The 21476-nt window shown below is 36.9% G+C and overlaps 4 protein-coding genes and 1 long non-coding RNA gene across 6 annotated transcripts in view; 2 read left to right on the plus strand and 3 right to left on the minus strand.

Moving 5' to 3' along the window:
• Src42A (Tyrosine-protein kinase Src42A) overlaps positions 1-10269 on the minus strand; it is a 45210-nt gene extending 34941 nt beyond the window's left edge. The window contains exon 1 of the mRNA XM_089840863.1: positions 9654-10269. Coding sequence (XP_089696989.1) covers positions 9654-10090 — 437 coding nt within the window. The 5' untranslated portion in view covers positions 10091-10269. The remainder of the gene's footprint in view (positions 1-9653) is intronic.
• The window catches only part of LOC149717836 (uncharacterized), an 83194-nt gene that overhangs the window by 34932 nt on the left and 26786 nt on the right, over positions 1-21476 (plus strand). The gene's annotated exons all lie outside the window — the stretch shown is intronic.
• Positions 4241-6720, minus strand: LOC149717837 (uncharacterized). Of its 2 annotated transcripts, none has more exons than XM_089840878.1 (4): positions 6550-6720; positions 6128-6481; positions 5808-6029; positions 4241-4894 (listed from the first exon to the last, which is right to left on the minus strand). In XM_089840878.1, the coding sequence occupies exons 2-4, from the start codon at positions 6281-6283 to the stop codon at positions 4301-4303; spliced, it is 972 nt and encodes a 323-aa protein (XP_089697004.1). In that variant the 5' UTR covers positions 6284-6481; positions 6550-6720; the 3' UTR covers positions 4241-4300. The 2 variants fall into 2 exon arrangements, with proteins under 2 accessions (XP_089697004.1, XP_089697005.1); XM_089840879.1 differs by having other exon boundaries at positions 6128-6484.
• On the plus strand, positions 5078-5789 carry LOC149717838 (uncharacterized). The gene is made up of 2 exons (XM_089840889.1): positions 5078-5397; positions 5461-5789. Exons 1-2 carry the CDS (start codon positions 5079-5081, stop codon positions 5736-5738), a joined length of 597 nt encoding a protein of 198 aa, XP_089697015.1. The 5' UTR covers position 5078; the 3' UTR covers positions 5739-5789.
• On the minus strand, positions 16882-17677 carry LOC149717839 (uncharacterized). Its single transcript, XM_089840816.1, has 3 exons — positions 17641-17677; positions 17307-17582; positions 16882-17231 (listed from the first exon to the last, which is right to left on the minus strand). The coding sequence occupies exons 2-3, from the start codon at positions 17575-17577 to the stop codon at positions 17038-17040; spliced, it is 465 nt and encodes a 154-aa protein (XP_089696942.1). The 5' UTR covers positions 17578-17582; positions 17641-17677; the 3' UTR covers positions 16882-17037.

Below are 21476 nucleotides of genomic sequence, written 5' to 3' on the forward strand. Positions count from 1 at the left end.
TAATCCCATTATAATCTCATTATCTAAAACGCCTCGACACAATTTGATCGAAATTTTACACTAATGACTTTGCTAGTAAAACTTAACGACAACCCCCAAAATACTCTTAATTTCAGCTAAAAATTAAGTGAAATAAAACAAATAAATATATAAATATATAAGTTGCGTGCAAAAGCGAATAAGATTGAAATTTGTGCAAAAATATTTGTGGAAAAATAAAAATAGTGTAAAGAAATCAAATATTTTTTTAAAAAGCCAAAGAGAGAACATCAAACATCAAAAATATGGATGGCAACGAGCAGAACAAATTAAGAAAACAAAATCATAACGAAAAATGATTAAGAGCGTAATTTGATATAAATATTTTTTAATTTGATTTTTGAGGATTTTTGGTACTTACAAAGATCTTTTTATTTTTCCAATATCAAGGAAGGCAAAACAGAAACAAAAGACGCATTTTTGGTGTAAGAGCAAAGAAAAGAAGAAATAAAAACTATAATAATAAAGCTTAGAGCGTCAATTTTGTTTCTAATCAAATTTTGAAATTTTTTAAAAATATTCTTTCTTTTTTTTAATCTAAAACTAAAATTTTTACCCCCAATATTCATATTAAAGACGTCTCTACTATTAAATTCAGAGTATGACGTCACTAAGGGGGCCTGATAGACCCAGGTGATGCGATTCTATAAATTTTGTTCCCAAAACTAATCTAATTAAAAATTAAATTCATTTAATTTCTTAATAGAAATAAAAATGAAAAAAAATTAGGTCAGAAGTAAAATCAAAAATAATAATTTTAAATAAATATTCTAAAAACATGCCAGACTAATAAATAAATATATTTATTCCTTACAAACGGATAGATAGATCCAAAAGATAAAAGCTTGTTTGATGTCAATTTTAAATAAAATAAATAAATAAAAAATTACGAATTTCTTTCAGTTCAGTTTCCTAAAAGTACTCTTTGAGTTCTATACTACTTTAGGAAAGTTTCTAAAGCCCGTATAGACTAAATCCCACGCGTCCAACATTCTCGCAAAGACGTAGTAGGTACGTTGAAAAGCTGCAAAAGCTGCACTGCCTAAATTGTTGACTTTTCTACTTTAGAGAATTTGTATTTGTTGTTTAAATTTCGCCCAAAATAATAAAAAGAAAGCGACACAAACAGAATGCAAATACTTTTAAAGCGCAAAAAGGAAGGAACAAAAGCCAGAGCTGAGAGAAAAATACGAAACAACAACGGGAACAAAATATTAAGCCTAAAAATTTACGTTCTCTTCCGAAAGAGATATTTCACGGAGAACTTTTCAGAGAAAACTGTCAAAAATCAAGAAAACTTCCCAAGAAGATGATATATTAGGATTCCTCTGCCCCGCCCCGTAAAGTTCACTAATGTCATGGCAGAAGCTCGGGTTTGACAGCGTTATGTTTACGAGAAGAAATATAACGCGGTGCCATCACCGTATTTTTTGACATAGCCTAAGAAAAGCGCCTCTATAATATTACTCCAGTCTAGCCCAAAAAAAAAAATTTAAATCTACACATAAATTTATGGTTTTAAAGCGGGTATTGCGACGTCACTTTGAGCTTTGCCAGTACGTAATTAGTACCATTTAGTATAATTAAAGCTGTTCGTCATTATTAAACTAATTAATACACGGAAGTGGTATATTTATGAAACACGAATACAATGTAGAATATAAAAGCCCATAAATACACCGATACAAACGAAATAACTCGGTGTTTTCAATATTACTTGGGAAAAAAATTTATAAATTCTATACAAACAGAACAAAGCCATCTTAAAATCTCCAAGAAAAACTAAAGACAAATCTTTTCGTGTATTTAAAGATAAATGGTGAAGAAAATAAGGAAAAAACCTATGCTTTGTTCGGAAAAACTTGTTGGAAAAGCCTAAAGATATCAAAACATTTGCCAAAAACCAAAAGAAAAAAAATTGGGGAGAGGGCTTTTTGTTTCCGACTGTTCCTTATCTCTTCAGGGGGACGAATGGTTGGTAAAAAGCGAAGTGATATATAACGAAGGAGGATATCTTACAAAAAGCCCTTTTAGCTAGCTACTCTTTCAAAAAGATTTGCCATTTCTTCTCCCCGTTATCCGAGCAGACAAGACTGTATCGGAAGCCCACATACTCGGAAACCAAAAGGAAAACTGCTCAAAGACAATACCACCCTAAAATAAATATTTCCCGGTATAAATTACGGTCCCCAAAGCTTTTAGAAAACTAATAATCCCCATAGAATCTTCAGACAAAAAGATTTCCTGCTAAAATTATCGTAGACGTCCACGTAAGTACCCTATGACTTTCGTGGGGTCAATTTCTAAAATAAATTCCGATTTGCAATCAAATATCTCTTTTAAGATATTTCCTCGACAAGTAGCTTCGTACTATTGTCGCATTTTGGTCACGTGTTTCCGGAAAAAGAAAACATCCAGGGCGAAGAGAAACTACCTAAGAAGTTATCTCTATGATTTAGGCTTAATTAAGGCGCGTTATTAGTCATTTAAGGCGCTTAGAATTCCAAGAAAAATGCTAGTATTTGTGGAGAAGATTATCTACGTCTTGAAAGCTTGAAAAGAATAGGACATTCTGACAAACAACGTACCCTAATTGGGACCAGACCAAATCAAGACTTATCTAAATTCGTCCAAAAATACAACGCCAATCCTTTCCCCGAAGGTGGGTGGATAAATTGGATCAATCAAAGAAGAAAAAGTTCAAATCCCTTGGGTCCCCCCTTAGATATCAACTTCTTAGTTGTCTCTAACAGTCGAAGAAAAACAAGGCTTAGCAACTTTGTACCGAACTAAAGTCAGAGCTAGAACTAAGGATTTATACGGATCAAAGATCCTCACTAAAAAAAAAGGGGATAAAAAACTTCGTGACTAGTTCAAAGATCAGGAAATTTCCTAGATCTCTAAAGATGTGAAAGAGGAGAGGATTTTGGGAAGAGATATCTCGACGACAAGTCCGTCCTAATCTCGAGAAAATGAGACGAGAGAGCTTTAGAAGCTCGTAACATCAAGTAGTTCACAAACCCTTTAAATTAATATTGGCGCGTTCACATCAAATCACGCGCTTCGGAACTAAAGGGGGTCGTGTCTAAATTATTCAACGATATTTGGGAGTACGTAATGTTAGGAAATCGGTTCCCATCTTTGGTAACGACCCCTACACACTCTAGCCAGGCTGGGAGCACTTAAGGCCCGGTCACACGATAGCGATTTGCCTTAACGGTACAGATTGTGCAGAAACACGGAACACACCTCCAACGTCCAAACGATAGTAATAAAGCTTGTGCAAACGGCATAAAAACATGTGCAAATCGACGGAGCACACGGCTTGGCCCCCGTCTACAGACACCAGCTTTGTTGTACACAAAGAGATTGCACGTGCTAACCCTTCGGAAGTGCGTTGCTTACGCATGCGCGAGTGCTAGTTTGCACGCTCTACTCTCGTCTTGGTCACACGCTCATTTTTAACCGCAAACGTCCTTGAACAAACCTAGTTGTGTCGGGAAACCCGAGCGTGTGGACGGAATGACGTTGGCTTGTGCAAATCGATTAGCGCGATTTGCGTAAACATTGCACTGCTGAAGAATTTGTTCGTGCAAACTCGGTTTGCACCGCGGCCAAACGACAGCGACCCTGACATATGTATAATTTGCGCAATACAACTGAAACACCCTTCTTGCGTCCACACGATGCTAATGTTTGTGCAAACGTCATTATTGGCTTTTCTGTTGCAGAGGTGCCATAACGTCCATGATCGCAAAATGTGCCCTAGTGATATGTTCTTATTATATGGTTTTCTCTATTCTTTATTATTGAAACGCAAGAGCCAGAAACGCCCACGAAGTAAATGGTGTAAAACATGGCTGCTACGTCGAAAAAGACATTCACATATACATTTAATGAACGATTTAAGAGAAGATCCTGATGACTGGCGTAGTTATCTCAGAATGGATGTCAACGCATATACTAAATTACTTCGTTTGGTGACACCTAAAATACAACGCCAAGATACTGTGATGCGCGAAGCCATATCTCCGCATGAAAGATTGAGCAGTACTTTACGCTTTCTAGCTACTGGAAGATCATACCGAGATCTACGATTTTCTACCGCGATTTCCCATCAGTCGTTATCTGCTATTATCCCGGACACATGTCGAGCCATCTTTATGGTTTTGCGAAAGCAATACATGAAGGTAAAACAACGTTTTAAGTTTGTTAAATCTTTATTTATTACATAGGCCTTGTGTGCAACATAGTAATCCAATTATTGTTCTGGGTGGTAATTAGTCACATAATCACCAATAGTTGCATGAGCAGCAACATAAGTTTCAATGCTATTCATAGTAGTCGCGGTTGTGGTATGGGTGTCTTGGGAGGGTGTTGCATGGATATCCATGTTCGACGGTATAGCGTTCACGAAGATTGGCTGAGTAGGGATTTGTAATGGCGTAGTATTGGTAGTTGGAATGTGAATGCAACAATTCCGCGACAGGGTTCCTAGGTCTCCTTCGAACAAAGCGTCGTTAATTAACTTTTCAGCAAATATACGTTGTTCCTTGGGCATGTTTCGAAGCTTATGTGCCACATTGCGTCCAAACACGTCATGCTGGTCCTCGGTTCTTGCTTCTGACAGCTTTTTACCAACCGTAGCTATAACATTGTCAATCTCTCGACCCCTTTTGTTATTATTTACGCGTCTGGGTGGTGCTGATGCACATTCGCTACTTGGAGTAGGGGGTAACAAGTCCAGGTCTTGCGGTGACGGATCCGTTGTGCAACTGCTGTTATTAGAGGATTGTGATGGCGGCCGATATTCCTGGTCTTGAGGCGATACCACTGACTCAATGGAGTTCTCATCCTGAAACATTTTAATTTCATTTTAGGTACCAACATCACAGGAAGAATGGAAGCAAATAGCGCACGACTTTGAAAGAAAGTGGAATTTTCCCCATTGCCTGGGTGCCGTAGATGGCAAACACGTTAAAATTATACCAGCACCGCAAAGCGGTTCATACTTTTATAACTATAAAGGGTTCCATAGTATGGTGTTGATGGCAGTGGTTAATGCAAACTACGAGTTCATCATAGCAGAATTTGGTGTAAATGGCAGAATCTCGGATGGAGGTGTAATTGAGCAGACAATATTCCACAGAAAATTGAAAGCGAACTCGTTACACATTCCGGACCCAGAACAGCTAAATAACTCGAATAAAATACTCAATTATGTGTTCATAGGCGACGAAGCATTTGCTTTAACCCCTAACTTTTTGAAACCCTATAATCAAAGAGAGATTACAAATGAACGTACAATATATAACTATCGCCTATCAAGAGCAAGGCGTGTCGTCGAAAATGCTTTTGGTATATTAGCTGCTCGATTTCGTCTGTTTCATACTAGCATTAAATTACAACTTGAAAATATAGACGTTGCTGTTATGGCATGTTGTGTGCTTCATAACTTTCTAATAAGACATAATTCAACAAGCTACATGCCGGCTGGGAGCACAGATAAGGAAGACACTATTCGAGGGTCACTATCATTAGGTTTACGGACCACTGATGACAATCTTACTGACCTTCAGAGAGGACACTATAGAGCGATTGCTAATGATGCCAAGCAGAACAGAGAACAGTTCTTATTGTATGTTAACAATGAAGGAAGTGTTCCCTGGCAAAATTCGATTTGTAACATAACCAATTAAACAATGTAACAATGACATTACGAAAATAAATACTGGGTGCAAACAACACAACCCTGTTCCTTCTCTTACATGTGAAAGGGATTCTTCAAAGTTTGACACTGAAGGTCGAGCTATTTCTTGGTCGTCCAAAAAGTTGAATAACGAGTAATACCACAGCGTGGGTACATGTACTTCATCCGCGCCAGCTCCTGACTTTTGCGACTCCAAAACCTTCTTCTTTTCTTTGCGGTAAGAACTACGCAGTGAATTTATTTTCCTGATTACTGCGTCCCTGTCAGCGTCAGCCTCCACCTTTCATAAGTGCATTCAATCATAGTCACCGTTTTGAACAACATAATGCCATAATCATTATTTGAAACCACAATTCCCATTACTTATGTATTACGTACCTCCTTTAATTTGTTGACCATTGTAAGGTATGCTGCATGTTTCTTATTGCGGTCCGAATATTCTTTTGATTTTATTTTCCAAAGACATGGCAATGATTGGTATAATTCTATAAAGTCTGCTATAAATTGTTTTGATAAATTGCGTATATCAGACATATTTGAGCATTTGCGCAATAGTCCTCCACTTCGGCAAAAGGAAAAACCGACGATAATATTGCTACAACACTGCTACGGTGATACAAATCTGCCACCATGGAGCAATATTAACGAAAGCTATTTTCACTCCCACTCCAGTAATATTATTCGATGCGAAAATTAATGGCAATTGATCACTGTGTTTGCTTATTTCCGTTCCTGCTGAAGATACAACTTGTACAGTGTAACAAAGTACAGTTGATACTGTCCATATGCACACTCTTTACCGTGCAAGCCCATGTGCAAGCCGAGTTTGCACGTACTAATTCTTTGGTTACTCAAGCCGAGCTTGGCGGTTTGCACGACTATCCGTCGTCCCGTCTACACGCTTGGGCCTCCCGATACAAACCGGTTTGCACGACGAAGCGCGCGTTGAAGTGTGAGTGTGTGACCAGGCCTTTAGACTTACTCCCAGCTCCCGTCAAAACCTCACACACTTTCCCACGGGGCGTATCATTCCTCAAAAACCTCTTTTTTTTGCGTCATGATCTTCAAAATGGCGTCCAGATTCCAGCTGCGAATTTCGCGTATACCTTTTTTTATTCGTGCCTCTTAAAAAACTCGGGATATCTCGGAAATCTTTTCCCTCCTGCCCCATCTTCAAGAAGATGAACAAAAATAATCGTTTATGTGGGGTTACACCCTCTCTACCGAAATAAGAACCGCTAGGGGGGGGGGGAAACCCTACAATTAATGGGAGGGTGAAACGTTTTGAAAGTTCAGATTAAACTTTACGATATTTCCAGGGTTGGCACGCTGGTATCCAGTCCGGTTTTATCCACCTGGATTAAACCGGTTTAAACCACGATGAAAAATCCAGTGGATTTTTCAAAACATATAATAAAAGAGTACAGCGCAGGCACCATAAAGTGAGATGGAAGGAAACGTTTGACCCACATGTCTTTACCTCTTTATTTCATCGAAATGGTCGATTCCCATATGTTGTGGGTTAGTTTGACGCGCCCTCCTCCCACTGCCCACCCGAAACTCGTGAGACTGAGTTGAATTTTTTGCAACGCTATATTGTTGGGTCGGACCGCGCATTTAGAAAAATCTTTATCAAACCCTGCCCCATTGAAGATCACAAAAAGCCTACCCGGGCCCGACCCTAGCTGCCCTATTGAAGATCACAAAAAAGCCTACCCGGGCCCAACCCTAGCTGCCCTATTGAAGATCACAAAAAGCCTACCCGGGCCCAACCCTGCCCTAGTGAAGATAATAAAAATGTCTACCCGGGTAGACGGAATGATAACCCTAGCCGACCCGACCAGCAAAACATTTTAAGTAATTTTCTCACCCAACCCGACCTAGGATTTTCCGACCCGATATGGGTCGGGTTGGATAGAAAAATTCTGATTAAATCAGGGGCCCTACTCATCTCTAAGGGAAATGTCTATTGTTTTATCAACTTTTATGTACAATAAAAATGATTCTCAATTAGACGGCCTAGCAGAAGACAACTAGCGTGCTAAAATTAAGCACTAGAGAGTAGTTTAAAAAAAAGCCAGATAAATCCAATAAAATCCGGTTTAAACCAGCAAAAAACCATACCAGTGGCTTTTTCAAGAAAAATCCGGATTTTTGCCAACCCTGGATATTTCTCGAGTGTTTTCTATTTAAATTTATCGTATTTCAAGCGCATTTGCTAAACGTAATTGTTAGGCACACTCACTAAGCCTATTTCAAAGGTTTCGTCAGTAAATTTCTAAAACTCGATTAACCTAATCCTAATGTCTGTGCTGTGTTTCGATCCTAAAATTGAATTGCACGCTTGCTAAGCCTAAATCAAAGGCTTTAAGCGGAAACTAACGAGTCTACCTACTTAAACAATTGAATTTTCAATGATAATTCAATCAAAATGAGCGTGCGCTGGCCAATTTATTCTTAAACAATAATAAGATTTAGTTTCACGCTCCCTTTAAAAGTGACGCGGCGAAGAAAAGTTGAATGGAGGGGTGCTACATTTTCAATTTGCAAATAGAGGTAAAAAAACACGTAGCAACTGAACTGCTCTTATGATTTTGACAAGAAAAAATTCGAGATAAGGAATTTCGGGAATTTTGTGTTTTCTTATTTTACTCCTAAAAAGCAACAAGGGCGTAAACCAAGCACCGGGTTTGTTTGTTTCCCCCAAATTCGTTGTTACCGCAAAAGCGGGCGTAAAAAATTCATGTTCCAAGAAACGTACACCCATACTGAACCTCCTTAAAAAATTACGATGTTTTTCTTTCAAAAGAAACTAACCCTCATCTTTAAACTAACTAAAAGGGGAAATATAATTATGGCTTTTCTAATTAAAAGCTAAATTAAAATCTAAATAGCCGTATCTAAAGGTAGTATCGCATCCTTGAAAAATAAATAATTATATAAAAAAAACCGGTTTTGGCAAAATTTGGGTGCCAGGTCAATTTTTGAGGGAATGAGGATGAGAAATTCAATATAACTGTAGACCAATATTGAAGTTTAAAAGAAGATACAAATTTCTCGTAAGTCTACTCTAAGGTGAAGTTGAAAAAATATTTTTATCAAGATGAGTCTACTTTTTAACGGAGGAATTTCATCAAATTCGTCAAAAAAACATGGATGGCGACATTTTTTTATAGCGTAATTAGCATTTTGTCCTTGGTGTTAAGTGGGAATAACGTCTAGTAACTTAGTAGTAAGGAGGCAAAAGGAAAGATGGGGGTAGAATTGAGACTATTTAATTTCAAGGTTTTTTGATAATGGGGGCTAAATGAGGGTCACCAAAGCACCACGCGAAAAATTCCCACGTATTGTTCGTAATATTATTCAAATCTTAGTTTTCCCCACACCCCAAATACATGACCGACATTTTGCGAGCGTATAAACGAAACGTCATGCGAATAAAAAAAATTATTGGTAGCCATCCATTTCCATGCATGGACAATATGTTTCGTATTAGATTAACTACGACTGTTAATTTAACTTATTTAATACTGATTGAACATTTAAAAACTTAAAGAATCGCTCTCCTGGGCGTGATTGCTTAAACTATCTAATTTCCCTCGACACAAATGGGGTCTTTAACGAATTGACACGCGAAACTAGGATAGTTTTTGCTTAAGGGAATGTGACCGGTTTTGCGGCAAATACAGCGTTCGGACAAGATACAGAATCTGTATGAACCCTGAAAATGCGGGCAAGAGGTCACGTGGGCCGAGGCTTAGAAATTTCAAATGATACGGGGCAAATGGGAGGGGTCACATTCCATCTTTGATTGTTTATAACCTTTGTTGTAGCCGAGGCTTAGGGGTTTTACGCGTATAATGGTAAATACTACGATTAAAAGAGTGGAAATTGAAAGACTTACGGTTCGGCTTCGATAGATTTAAGCTTGGCAACGTAATTAGAAGGAATGTAGCCCTCGTGTTTGGTAGCTTTGGACTTGGCAAACCACCAGTCCCCTTGAGTGTCGTTTATAATTTCCAAGTGTTCGCCCTTTTTGAAAGAGAGGTCCTCGTCCGTTCTAGCGTCGTAATCGTACAAAGCGACGAATATTTTGGCCGAACCTCCGCCCGAATTTTCCGGGTCGATGTTTGGAACGGGCGGTAAACTCGGTCCATTTCGCGTTGATAAATCAGCGACGTTGTGTCTGATGGAAGCGTCGTGACTTTGAAGTCCTAAGCCTAATCCGACGTGCGGCTGCGATATCACCGCGGGTCCGATCGGGTTCTCGATCCGTTCCACGGGACCGTTACCCTCGTTTTTCGTCGTCCGAGTCGCCGAACGACTGAAACAATTACCCATTTTGGTGTCGCGAACTTATTACTACATTGGTCTTGAACGATAAATATTTATATCCGACCCGTAATCCGCGTTTTTCACCGAGAATCACCGAGACCCGACGCCGAATTTTGTAACGAACCGTACGCAACTTTCCCGTAAACTCAACTGTGTCAAGTTGCGTCGTCGGTAACTGACTAATCGTTGTTAGGCCGCGCTCCGTGGCGAAACGCCCCTTAAGACCTAATCACTACCGAAGAAGCGGGTCATGGTTCTTGAGGCTGTCTTACTACGCGATGGAACGTAGTTCTTCGCAACTTTCTAACAATTTTCAAAATAGGGCCATGCTAAATTGTATATTTCACTAAAGCTAAAAAATTTAAATAATTATTTCTTAAAATAACATTCATTTAAAGAAGTTTACGCGACTTACGCGACTCTAGGTGCCACCAGTAGAGGAGGGAGAAACGCGAGATAACTGTCGACATCTAGCGAACACTGTGCGAAGCTTGGAAAATTCCATCCAGTGTTTATGGCGACATCTACGAAAAATATCAGATTTAAATAGGAATAATGATAATTGTAGTAGAAATTTGGCATAAAATTACAATATTCTTTTAGTAAGAAAAATTACAATTTTTCAGAAAGATTTAAATAAAAATTATTTATCATTGAAAAATTATTTCACGCTAGATGGCGACTAAGAACTACTTTACTATAATCTAACCGCGAATTTTAAATAAAAACAAGGTTTAAATAGTTAAGTTTTAAGATTCACGCCTTTATTAAAATCGATTGGAGACAAAATTCGATCAATTAGAAGCGGAATAATAATTTTCCCAAAAATTATCCCCTGCTTAAGTATTAAACTCGATAAACGTACAAGCCACTTAATAATTCGGAGCCCTTCTCGTACCCTAATGAAATATTCAATAAGAACATGGGCCTAGAACGGTACTGTACATCCACGAAGCCCATAATTAATTCCTCTCTAGCGATCAAGTCCGTTCCAAATTGAAAAATCAGTACATCCAAACCCAGCATCCACATAATACCTTCATACTCGAGTAAGCCTTGCACGAAATGATATTTCAACCTGATACCAATTTTAGTATAGACCTTGGGTTCACTTCTATTCCAGTAAAACGTGAGTTGAGGGAAGCGAGGGTATAAAGCAATTAGATAGTCCCCCCCCCCAAGCCTCGAACTGGCACGGGTCGATCCAGTATATTAGTCCTTAGCTCACAGTTTTATTATTTTTCTTCTCGACACCCTTTCTAGAGTCAGCAAAGAGAGATCAAGTACTCGTTCACCCTGAATTAGTTAACGGGTAAGGCGCTACACGCATGTATTATCTCGAGGTACGTATCTCTCGTTCCCTAAATAACGTAACATTGTCAGGGATAAATTGAACAAACTGAGATATGAAGAGAAGCCCAACTTCGGGGTCTTCTCCGAAGAGAAATCTTCCTTCCCTGATCTCACCGAATCTTTCTATAGCGTTTCCCTTTTTCGTTCGCGTGTTAAAGATGAATGAATAAAAGTTAGGGGAAGGAGAGAAAACGGGGTCGAGTTAGGGCGTTAAATGAAAGCTATATTCTATTAAAGATTGTAAGGCGGATGGATACCAGTTTAGCTTGGCGAAAGTTTGGTTGACGCTTGTGGTGATTGAACGAAGGAGATCTTCTCGGGCTTAGCTTGGACCCTAACCTCTTTGGGACACGTTTGGAATCCGGAATACGGAATACTATGCAAAGGGCCCGGAAAAGGGGTTGGACACTATTTATTCCGAATATTATTTGCATGGTAACTGTCCCAGCGTAAAGGGTGTTCTTATATCACGGGCTATTTTATAGAGGGTGTTGCGCGACTAGGAATTATTGATGACCCGCTCACACTCCTTTTAAAAATCTGCAGTTCATTCTAGAAGATTGAATAGAGATGAACCCAGGAGATAATGATTTATACTGATCATTTTAGGGCCCTTTTAACCATCTCCCCGTTTTAAGCTTATTAAATGAACGTGTTTGAACATAGAGAAGCGCTTGCGACATGAATAAAATCATCGATTATCAGCAGCCCCATTTTTTATGGAAGGGTGCTTATGTTTTATTTTTTATAACGTGTGACCTTAATTTCAAAAACCTTGATTTATAAACTTAATATACAAAAGTTGAGTTGATCCAAAAATGAACTTCTTTAAAATCCTTAATATCTCAAGTTCTGTTTATCGTATGCCCAAGTTGTTAGTACCTTTGGAAAGAGAAGGATAAAATCTATGACATCCTAGAAGCGTTTCTCTTTAAAGCTAAAAGTTTCTGAGTTCTGGCATCCCAAAAATTGGTCTCACGGACGGTGGTCCGAATCCAAAAATGGATGTTTATTAAAACTTTAAAAACTCCAAGTTCCGTTTGACGCCGGTCCAAGTAATTAGTACCGTTAGAAAGAGGACAATCGTATCTATAACATCCGCAAACCGCGTATCATTATCATTTAAAATACCAGCGTTCTAACGCTCCAAAGTTAAAAAATAAAAATTAAACCATCCCGTTACACTTTTCAGACTTCAAATTACGTCCATCTGTTTCCAGTTTTGACAAGAGCCGAATCCAGGGGATGAAATGGAAGTTTGGGTATATGGAAAGAGCATGCATGGTCATAGGTTGGAAAAGTAGACAGGTCAGGAGAAAAATGGATAGAATATTCGTAAAAAACCTATCCGACCGACGACATGAAAACGAAAGAAAAAGCAGACCAAATTTATGGAACTAGAGTCTCTCTTCCGAGTTATACCTCACCCATCCCGAAATTCAACGATTTCCCTTAACTCTTCCCTCCCTCCCCATTCTTTCCCCCTTTTAAGAGCTCTTTTCTTTTAATATTAAAGATGGAGAGAGAGAGAGACAGAGAGAGAAAGAGAGAGAAAGAGAGAGAGAGAGAGAAAGAGAGAAAGTTGCTGATGGAAGGCTTCATCTGAATTATGCACGAGCAAAAATTTCTAGAATATAAAAATAAAAAGGAACTGTTTTTATCCGCCGCTGCTCTGATGGCGAATTACTCTTTCGCCACACCCATACTTAAATCCTTAACGTTTGCTTTTTATACGCCGAAACAAAAGTGGATTAACCTTAAAGGACTCTGTTAAACTGAGGTCATGTCTGCACCCCGCGATAACCGTACTTCAACTCCAAATATTACAGTTTCTTTGATTATTTCGGCTTAATTATATCAATTTTTTCCGTATTTTCATTAAAGGTTAACCCTTTACCCCGTAGCATGGGTGTCTCGAGCGGAAACAACGCGCTTATTCACTCCTTTGACCTATTTAAGCCTAATTCGCTATTGGGATTTTTTGATAGCGGAAATTAATCGGTAGATTCTGACGATATTATAAAACTACGCGACATTTCGGTGAACTCCTAATAACTTAATGTCATGTGATTAGTGAATAGTGTCTAGCGCGTGCGACGAAGAACCAGTTTTTAGAGTTCTTCTAGTTATAACCTTTTAATACAATTTCCAAAGATGGTTAGACTATGTTTCCATTGGCTTTTCGTACTGGGATGAATATAATAGAGTATAGGCGCGTAATGCGTTCGTCATTTATCAGAGAAGTGTCGTTTACAGGCGCTGTTTATTCCCCCCCCCCGTTTTTCGCCCCCCTTTAGTTTCTGTAACGATTTGCGGGAAAATGCGAGCTCCACTATTTATAAAACATATAAATACACGAATTGGAAAACGGGTGGTTAGATTATATAACTCGGTCCCCCAAAAACTGAATAAAAAGAATTATGTATATGTACATTCTACTGTGCTTCTCGAAAGTTAATAATATCAAATTTTCCTTATGCATTCCCCAGTTGGAAAAATTCCAAAGTTATGCAGATTTATTAAACCATTAAAAATGGATGATATGAGAGGGAACACGCGTAATTTCAATTTCAGATCCGAATGTTAATTAAAACGATTTTTTTCTTTGCTTTTTCTTCTTCTTCTTCTAGTCAGAGAGTGTGCAGCCAGTATGGCGTAATTCAAGATGGCGGCCACTCAAGGGGGAGGAGTCGAGTTTTCCCGATCTCCTCTTTTTATCTGTCAATATCGGCCACTCAAGGTCGAGGGGGCGGGTTTTCCCGATCTCCTCTTTTTACCTGTCAATATTTGATCAATTGCTTGTGTAGGCTTGAAATATTATAAGCTTATAACAAAAGATGGTTTTGTAGGAATAAGGACCATAATATAAAGTAAAAATTATTGACAAATTTATTCTAATCGTAATAAAACTAATCACAATGAACAGATAAAAGAAACATTAAAAATTAAATAAAAAAATCATATATTTGGAAAAAAATATTGTCTGCAGACAAAAACCCCAATTAATTAAAAATACAAAAAAAAATTATATATACAAATTAATTTTACAAATTTACTTAAGATACCCATAAGGGGTTGTGGTGTAGTCTGGGAAAACTCTTACTTTATCGACGACGGCTTGATATGTTTTAGTTTGATCAATGGTAATTAAAGTGTGATTAGGTAACAACCGATCTCGTCCAAACTGCTTCATGAATGATTTGTGGCTCCTTTTTTTTGTTCTTTGTACTATATACATAATACAATATAGTCCGCATGTCGAACTTGACAAGTTTTGAAGTCTTCTTTGTTAAACGACCATTTTCTTGAATTTCTTTTAACAAATTCTTTAATCGAGGGGAGAAAGTTCCCTAAAGCCAAGGAGTCAAAGTAATAACCCCTTCTGTTTCCATCAAAGTAACAGCATACCCAGTGGGATCCGTCTTTATAGTGATTGTCTAAATTTATTATAATAGATGAAGGAAACTTGTCAATTTTTTCGGGTAATAAATCACTTGGGTAAACACCTAGGAAATGTGGTGTGAATCGTAGAAAGCGTGTTATCTGATCGGCGTTCATTATTTGTTTAACAAACGATTGACACGTTTCTATTTCTATCTATTTGTAACAAAGCCTGGAATTCGGCTAATACGATACAACTAAGCGTAGTGGTCGTGGGTTTTTCAAAGCCCAATTCTAATCTTAATTGTCCTTGTTTCGTGGGACTCCAATGATCTGAATGACTCGCGTAACCGTCAGGTGTTAAGTCTAAACAGTAAATGGCGTAACCCGAGGCAAAGTCGTCCATAGAGATATTGTTCCCCTTGTCATTGTAGTGGCACTTTGACCATCCTTCAAGTCGGCTAGGAATTTGATGATCCGATAATTTTAAATTGCAAACTGTTCCAAGTTTCTAATCCTGTAATATTTTACCCCGTTAAGTCCCTAATTTTAAATGTAAATCAATCTCAATGTAGAAACCTCCGGAACCGAAAAATATTACGCTGCTGTTAAGAACAATATCAAGCTTATTAAGGATTTTCGTTTAAAGTTCAAGGCTACGACCATGAAAGGTGTGAAAGGACGGAGTTCAATACTTTTTCCTTTCGTAAAAAGGAAGGTAACCCCTTTCGTATTCTTTACAATGGTATGTAAGTTTGCTGTAATACATTCGGTGTACGTAGGATTAGAGATAAAGATCATAATATAAAGTAAATAAGACAAGAATGAAGACTATGTTTTGGTCTGTTCTATTGTAATAGGGTTAGTTAGCGAAGTATTTGGAGGCCAGTGGCTACTTGCATATAGTGCATTTCTGGTTCTTATTGCTTATTATAGATTTTTTACATACAATCCAAATTTATATGATTCTCAGTTGACGAATTTAAGTAGAAAGCAAAACCTTCCGTAATATTTCCCATTCATCTGTCACTTCCTCCTTTCATATCTCTATGGGCTTATAGATGTAGGCACTAATTTAAAGTAAAAGAGCTTTTCATGAATAAAGATTATAATATAAAATAAATTTACTCCTCTTTTTTATTTTGCTCTAAAAGCAAAAGATCTAATTTTAAAATTAAATTGATATAATCAGAAGTAAATAGCTTCTGATATAATATAAACTAATTTCTCCAATCTGCGTAACTACGGTATAAGTTTATATACTATTATCAAGTAACAATACAAGTCAGTTTCACTAAGGAATATCTGAGCCCAGATTGTCACATCTATGTCAAAGTGTGGGGGGGGGAGGGAGAAGTTAGTATACTCCCGTCACGACTGTATTATCTATGCAGTTAACCCTTTAAGCAGAGTTAACTTCTTAATACAAAGGTAATTAAATTTGCGTTGTATAAAATTTATTTTGGAGTATAGGCCATAGTTTACCATTCTTTAGGACTCTCATAATAAGTAGTACTTGATTTATTCTAAATTAACTTCTTCTAATTTCAAAAGAAAGTTGATATTAACTATCATTCAATTTAGTGCAAGGAATTAAACTACTTTTTAATTTAAAATGCTAAGTAAAATATTTTTGAGATTTTTGGTTTTGAAATTAAAAGCAATTACTAATTCAATTGATCATTTTCCTATATCTCTTTGTTTTTTCTTCCTTGACATCGAAAGGTTTGTTTGCTGGTTCAGCGTATTTTCCATGGACATCAATGCTGAATTGTATGTTTTTCGTTTGGCAAGCGGCACTTATAGAGTTTCCCATGCTGGAAACGTTCCTTTATATGATAGACCTTATACATTGTCAGGTAGAGAATAAAACCTTGCATTACTTAAAGATCTTACATCAGTGGCCTCTCTCTCGCTCGCAGTCCATGGTACTGAGAAAGGTACTGAAGCTATTATAGTATCTACCCGTTATACGACGGTATTTACTACCCCTTTCCTCCCCGCAAACCAATATTTTGAGATGTTTACCCCCAATAAACTCCCCATCTGTGACGTATGCAATATCTTTGAAAATATTCTTATTTTAATTAAAGAGGACCATTATAAAAAATGTACCTTATACAAATTAACAATTACGAAAACCGTTCTCCTTTATGATCTATTATTATGTATGCCAATAAGAAATCCATATTTAAATATTTTTAAATTTTTTTAAAATTTTACACTATTAACATCAAATTTATACTGTCCTCGTTCTGGTATACGAAATCAGCGTATAAAAGGCTCTTTTCCAATGCGCACGGACGATGACGGGCTAGCGTGTTTCTTTGGTGGTCATAGAGACAGGTGACACGTGTCTCACCTTCTATATCCATGGCCTTTGGACAATCCACGTCATTCAAATTTATGACTTCTTTATTTAAAATGTTAAAAAGAAAGAAACATTTTTGATTACCCTTGCAATATATACGGTCTGCGAACCGGGTACCTAACATGAGACAGCGACGAAGTTTATGATAAGGCGTTTCTCCTCGTCCAAATGAGATTCCGTGTAAATTTCTGGTGATGTACCTATTGAGTCGTTGTGTAGACGAAGGAAGCGTAGATTGACTATAAGGCGGTAAAAATGTCCATGACACTATTCCTGGAATTTTAGTAACAGTAGCACAACTTAGTTCTTTAACAATCAGATCGCCTGCGAGGTTGCATTTTTCGTCCTTCCCGTGTAGATACTCAAAGTCAACTACTACAGATTTCATGTTATCTAGAAGATAGTTTCCTAAATGATGATTCCCCAAATGGTTGGAGTGCGGTTTATATACTTTTCAAAGTCCTTTCACTCAGTATATTAGCTATAGAATATAAATCACATGACGAAGGGGGGAGGGGGTGGCACGCTGAAGCACGTATGACAATAGCTCTTAAGAGGTCCAATCGTTGTCCCCAAATTAACAGTCGGTATAACAAAAGAACTGTGTTTTCGACAGAAGATTAAAAATGCAGAGACAACAATCTCCTTTTAATGTCAGGCGGTCAAACATTCTCCACAAAAGGTATATTGACAGATGTCTTAAAAGGGATGTAAAAGTAAATAATGATCCCATGGCTAAATTTATTAGACAGATAATTATAGTTTTGTTGAACCTATGTACCCTTAAAGCATTAACGTCTAAGGGTACGTTGACCTTTCGGACGGGTTTAAACACGTCTAATATTGTTTGTCAATCAACAATAGGTGACATAAGATTGACATCCGAGTGATTTTAAGTGGCGTCAGATTGTAACAAAAGGATGAATTTACAATAGATCTTGTAATTCAACAAAAGGATTAATTATATCAAAGGAGTTGATGCGTCAGTCCATTAGTGGGTTTTACGACAGTAAACTTTGGTCTCTGAAGATGTATTGTCAAGAAAAAAAATTCTTCAATCAATCAAATATTGACAGGTCTATTGAAGGAGTATTAGGAGTAATAGATAATTCTTCAATCAAATATTGACTGTCTATTTTTTAAAAAAAGGGGGTGTAAGCCGGGGGGGGGGGGCAGGTGTGTATTTGATAAACAAGATAATTATATAGTTGTTCAATTTAGCTATCCATAGATAACTGGGTAGAGGTAAAGCTTCCTAAAAAGAAGGACTAAAGGGTGAAGAAGCCTGGGGAGATATAATCAAGGGGTAGGGGGAGGAGGGATATTTAGGATAAGGAAGTTAATTACAGTTGTTAAATGTATCTAACCATAGATCAATAGGTAGTACGGTAAAATGACAACACCATAAGTATAACAAAAGAAGAAAATATAATAGACAAAGCCGCTGATTTGTGTATTCGGTTAGTCTTGTGAATAATAAAAAAAATCGTCAGTTTTCGGATGACAGAAACTTTGACATGTTTTTTACGTTAGTGGTACAAAGGGCAAAGGCTTTAAATACTATACCTATTGTCATTGAGGTATAGGTTAAAATATTTTTAGGTGTCGAAGACACTTCTTTACACTTTATCCATAAGATAGCAACACTGTGCTTAATGCATGTGGTAAAAGACAGAATAAATAGAGTAATTGTCTTGATATTCAGTTTATTGACTCATAAACCGAAATAAATACAAGAGATGTTAGAAAGGGCTTGCTCCCTCCCACAAATACTATGTAATATAACAAGGAACATATATAGTCATTTATAAAATGAATTTCAGTTATAATAAAGTACAAAAATATTTTTGATCTTTTTTAAAAAAAAATTTTAAATTTTTGTCACGTTTTAAAATTTTAATTTTTTTAAACTTTTATTATTTTAACATTTTTTTCCTAACTTTATTTTAAACTTTTTTAAATTTATTTTAACAAAATACTTTTAGAACATTTCTGTGGAGATTTTTTAAAATTTTTAGTATTTTTGAGAGGAAAAAATGGTGCGCAAGGTCAAGTCCGACATCAAGTTGAAGTCGGTAATCCCTTCCTCTGCGGAGGGAGGGATAACACACTTGACCTTGCGCACCATTTTTTCCTCTCAAAAATACTAAAAATTTTAAAAAATCTCCACAGAAATGTTCTAAAAGTATTTTGTTAAAATAAATTTAAAAAAGTTTAAAATAAAGTTAGGAAAAAAATGTTAAAATAATAAAAGTTTAAAAAAATTAAAATTTTAAAACGTGACAAAAATTTAAAAATTTTTTTTAAAAAAGATCAAAAATATTTTTGTACTTTATTATAACTGAAATTCATTTTATAAATGACTATATATGTTCCTTGTTATATTACATAGTATTTGTGGGAGGGAGCAAGCCCTTTCTAACATCTCTTGTATTTATTTCGGTTTATGAGTCAATAAACTGAATATCAAGACAATTACTCTATTTATTCTGTCTTTTACCACATGCATTAAGCACAGTGTTGCTATCTTATGGATAAAGTGTAAAGAAGTGTCTTCGACACCTAAAAATATTTTAACCTATACCTCAATGACAATAGGTATAGTATTTAAAGCCTTTGCCCTTTGTACCACTAACGTAAAAAACATGTCAAAGTTTCTGTCATCCGAAAACTGACGATTTTTTTTATTATTCACAAGACTAACCGAATACACAAATCAGCGGCTTTGTCTATTATATTTTCTTCTTTTGTTATACTTATGGTGTTGTCATTTTACCGTACTACCTATTGATCTATGGTTAGATACATTTAACAACTGTAATTAACTTCCTTATCCTAAATATCCCTCCTCCCCCTACCCCTTGATTATATCTCCCCAGGCTTCTTCACCCTTTAGTCCTTCTTTTTAGGAAGCTTTACCTCTACCCAGTTATCTATGGATAGCTAAATTGAACAACTATATAATTATCTTGTTTATCAAATACACACCTGCCCCCCCCCCCGGCTTACACCCCCTTTTTTTAAAAAATAGACAGTCAATATTTGATTGAAGAATTATCTATTACTCCTAATACTCCTTCAATAGACCTGTCAACATTTGATTGATTGAAGAATTTTTTTTCTTGACAATACATCTTCAGAGACCAAAGTTTACTGTCGTAAAACCCACTAATGGACTGACGCATCAACTCCTTTGATATAATTAATCCTTTTGTTGAATTACAAGATCTATTGTAAATTCATCCTTTTGTTACAATCTGACGCCACTTAAAATCACTCGGATGTCAATCTTATGTCACCTATTGTTGATTGACAAACAATATTAGACGTGTTTAAACCCGTCCGAAAGGTCAACGTACCCTTAGACGTTAATGCTTTAAGGGTACATAGGTTCAACAAAACTATAATTATCTGTCTAATAAATTTAGCCATGGGATCATTATTTACTTTTACATCCCTTTTAAGACATCTGTCAATATACCTTTTGTGGAGAATGTTTGACCGCCTGACATTAAAAGGAGATTGTTGTCTCTGCATTTTTAATCTTCTGTCGAAAACACAGTTCTTTTGTTATACCGACTGTTAATTTGGGGACAACGATTGGACCTCTTAAGAGCTATTGTCATACGTGCTTCAGCGTGCCACCCCCTCCCCCCTTCGTCATGTGATTTATATTCTATAGCTAATATACTGAGTGAAAGGACTTTGAAAAGTATATAAACCGCACTCCAACCATTTGGGGAATCATCATTTAGGAAACTATCTTCTAGATAACATGTAATCTGTAGTAGTTGACTTTGAGTATCTACACGGGAAGGACGAAAAATGCAACCTCGCAGGCGATCTGATTGTTAAAGAACTAAGTTGTGCTACTGTTACTAAAATTCCAGGAATAGTGTCATGGACATTTTTACCGCCTTATAGTCAATCTACGCTTCCTTCGTCTACACAACGACTCAATAGGTACATCACCAGAAATTTACACGGAATCTCATTTGGACGAGGAGAAACGCCTTATCATAAACTTCGTCGCTGTCTCATGTTAGGTACCCGGTTCGCAGACCGTATATATTGCAAGGGTAATCAAAAATGTTTCTTTCTTTTTAACATTTTAAATAAAGAAGTCATAAATTTGAATGACGTGGATTGTCCAAAGGCCATGGATATAGAAGGTGAGACACGTGTCACCTGTCTCTATGACCACCAAAGAAACACGCTAGCCCGTCATCGTCCGTGCGCATCGGAAAAGAGCCTTTTATACGCTGATTTCGTATACCAGAACGAGGA

The sequence above is a fragment of the Phalangium opilio genome, unplaced genomic scaffold (genome assembly GCF_054372755.1).
Source record: "Phalangium opilio isolate 3A_F unplaced genomic scaffold, DU_Popi_V2 ptg000003l_1, whole genome shotgun sequence".
Classification (NCBI taxonomy): domain Eukaryota; kingdom Metazoa; phylum Arthropoda; class Arachnida; order Opiliones; family Phalangiidae; genus Phalangium; species Phalangium opilio.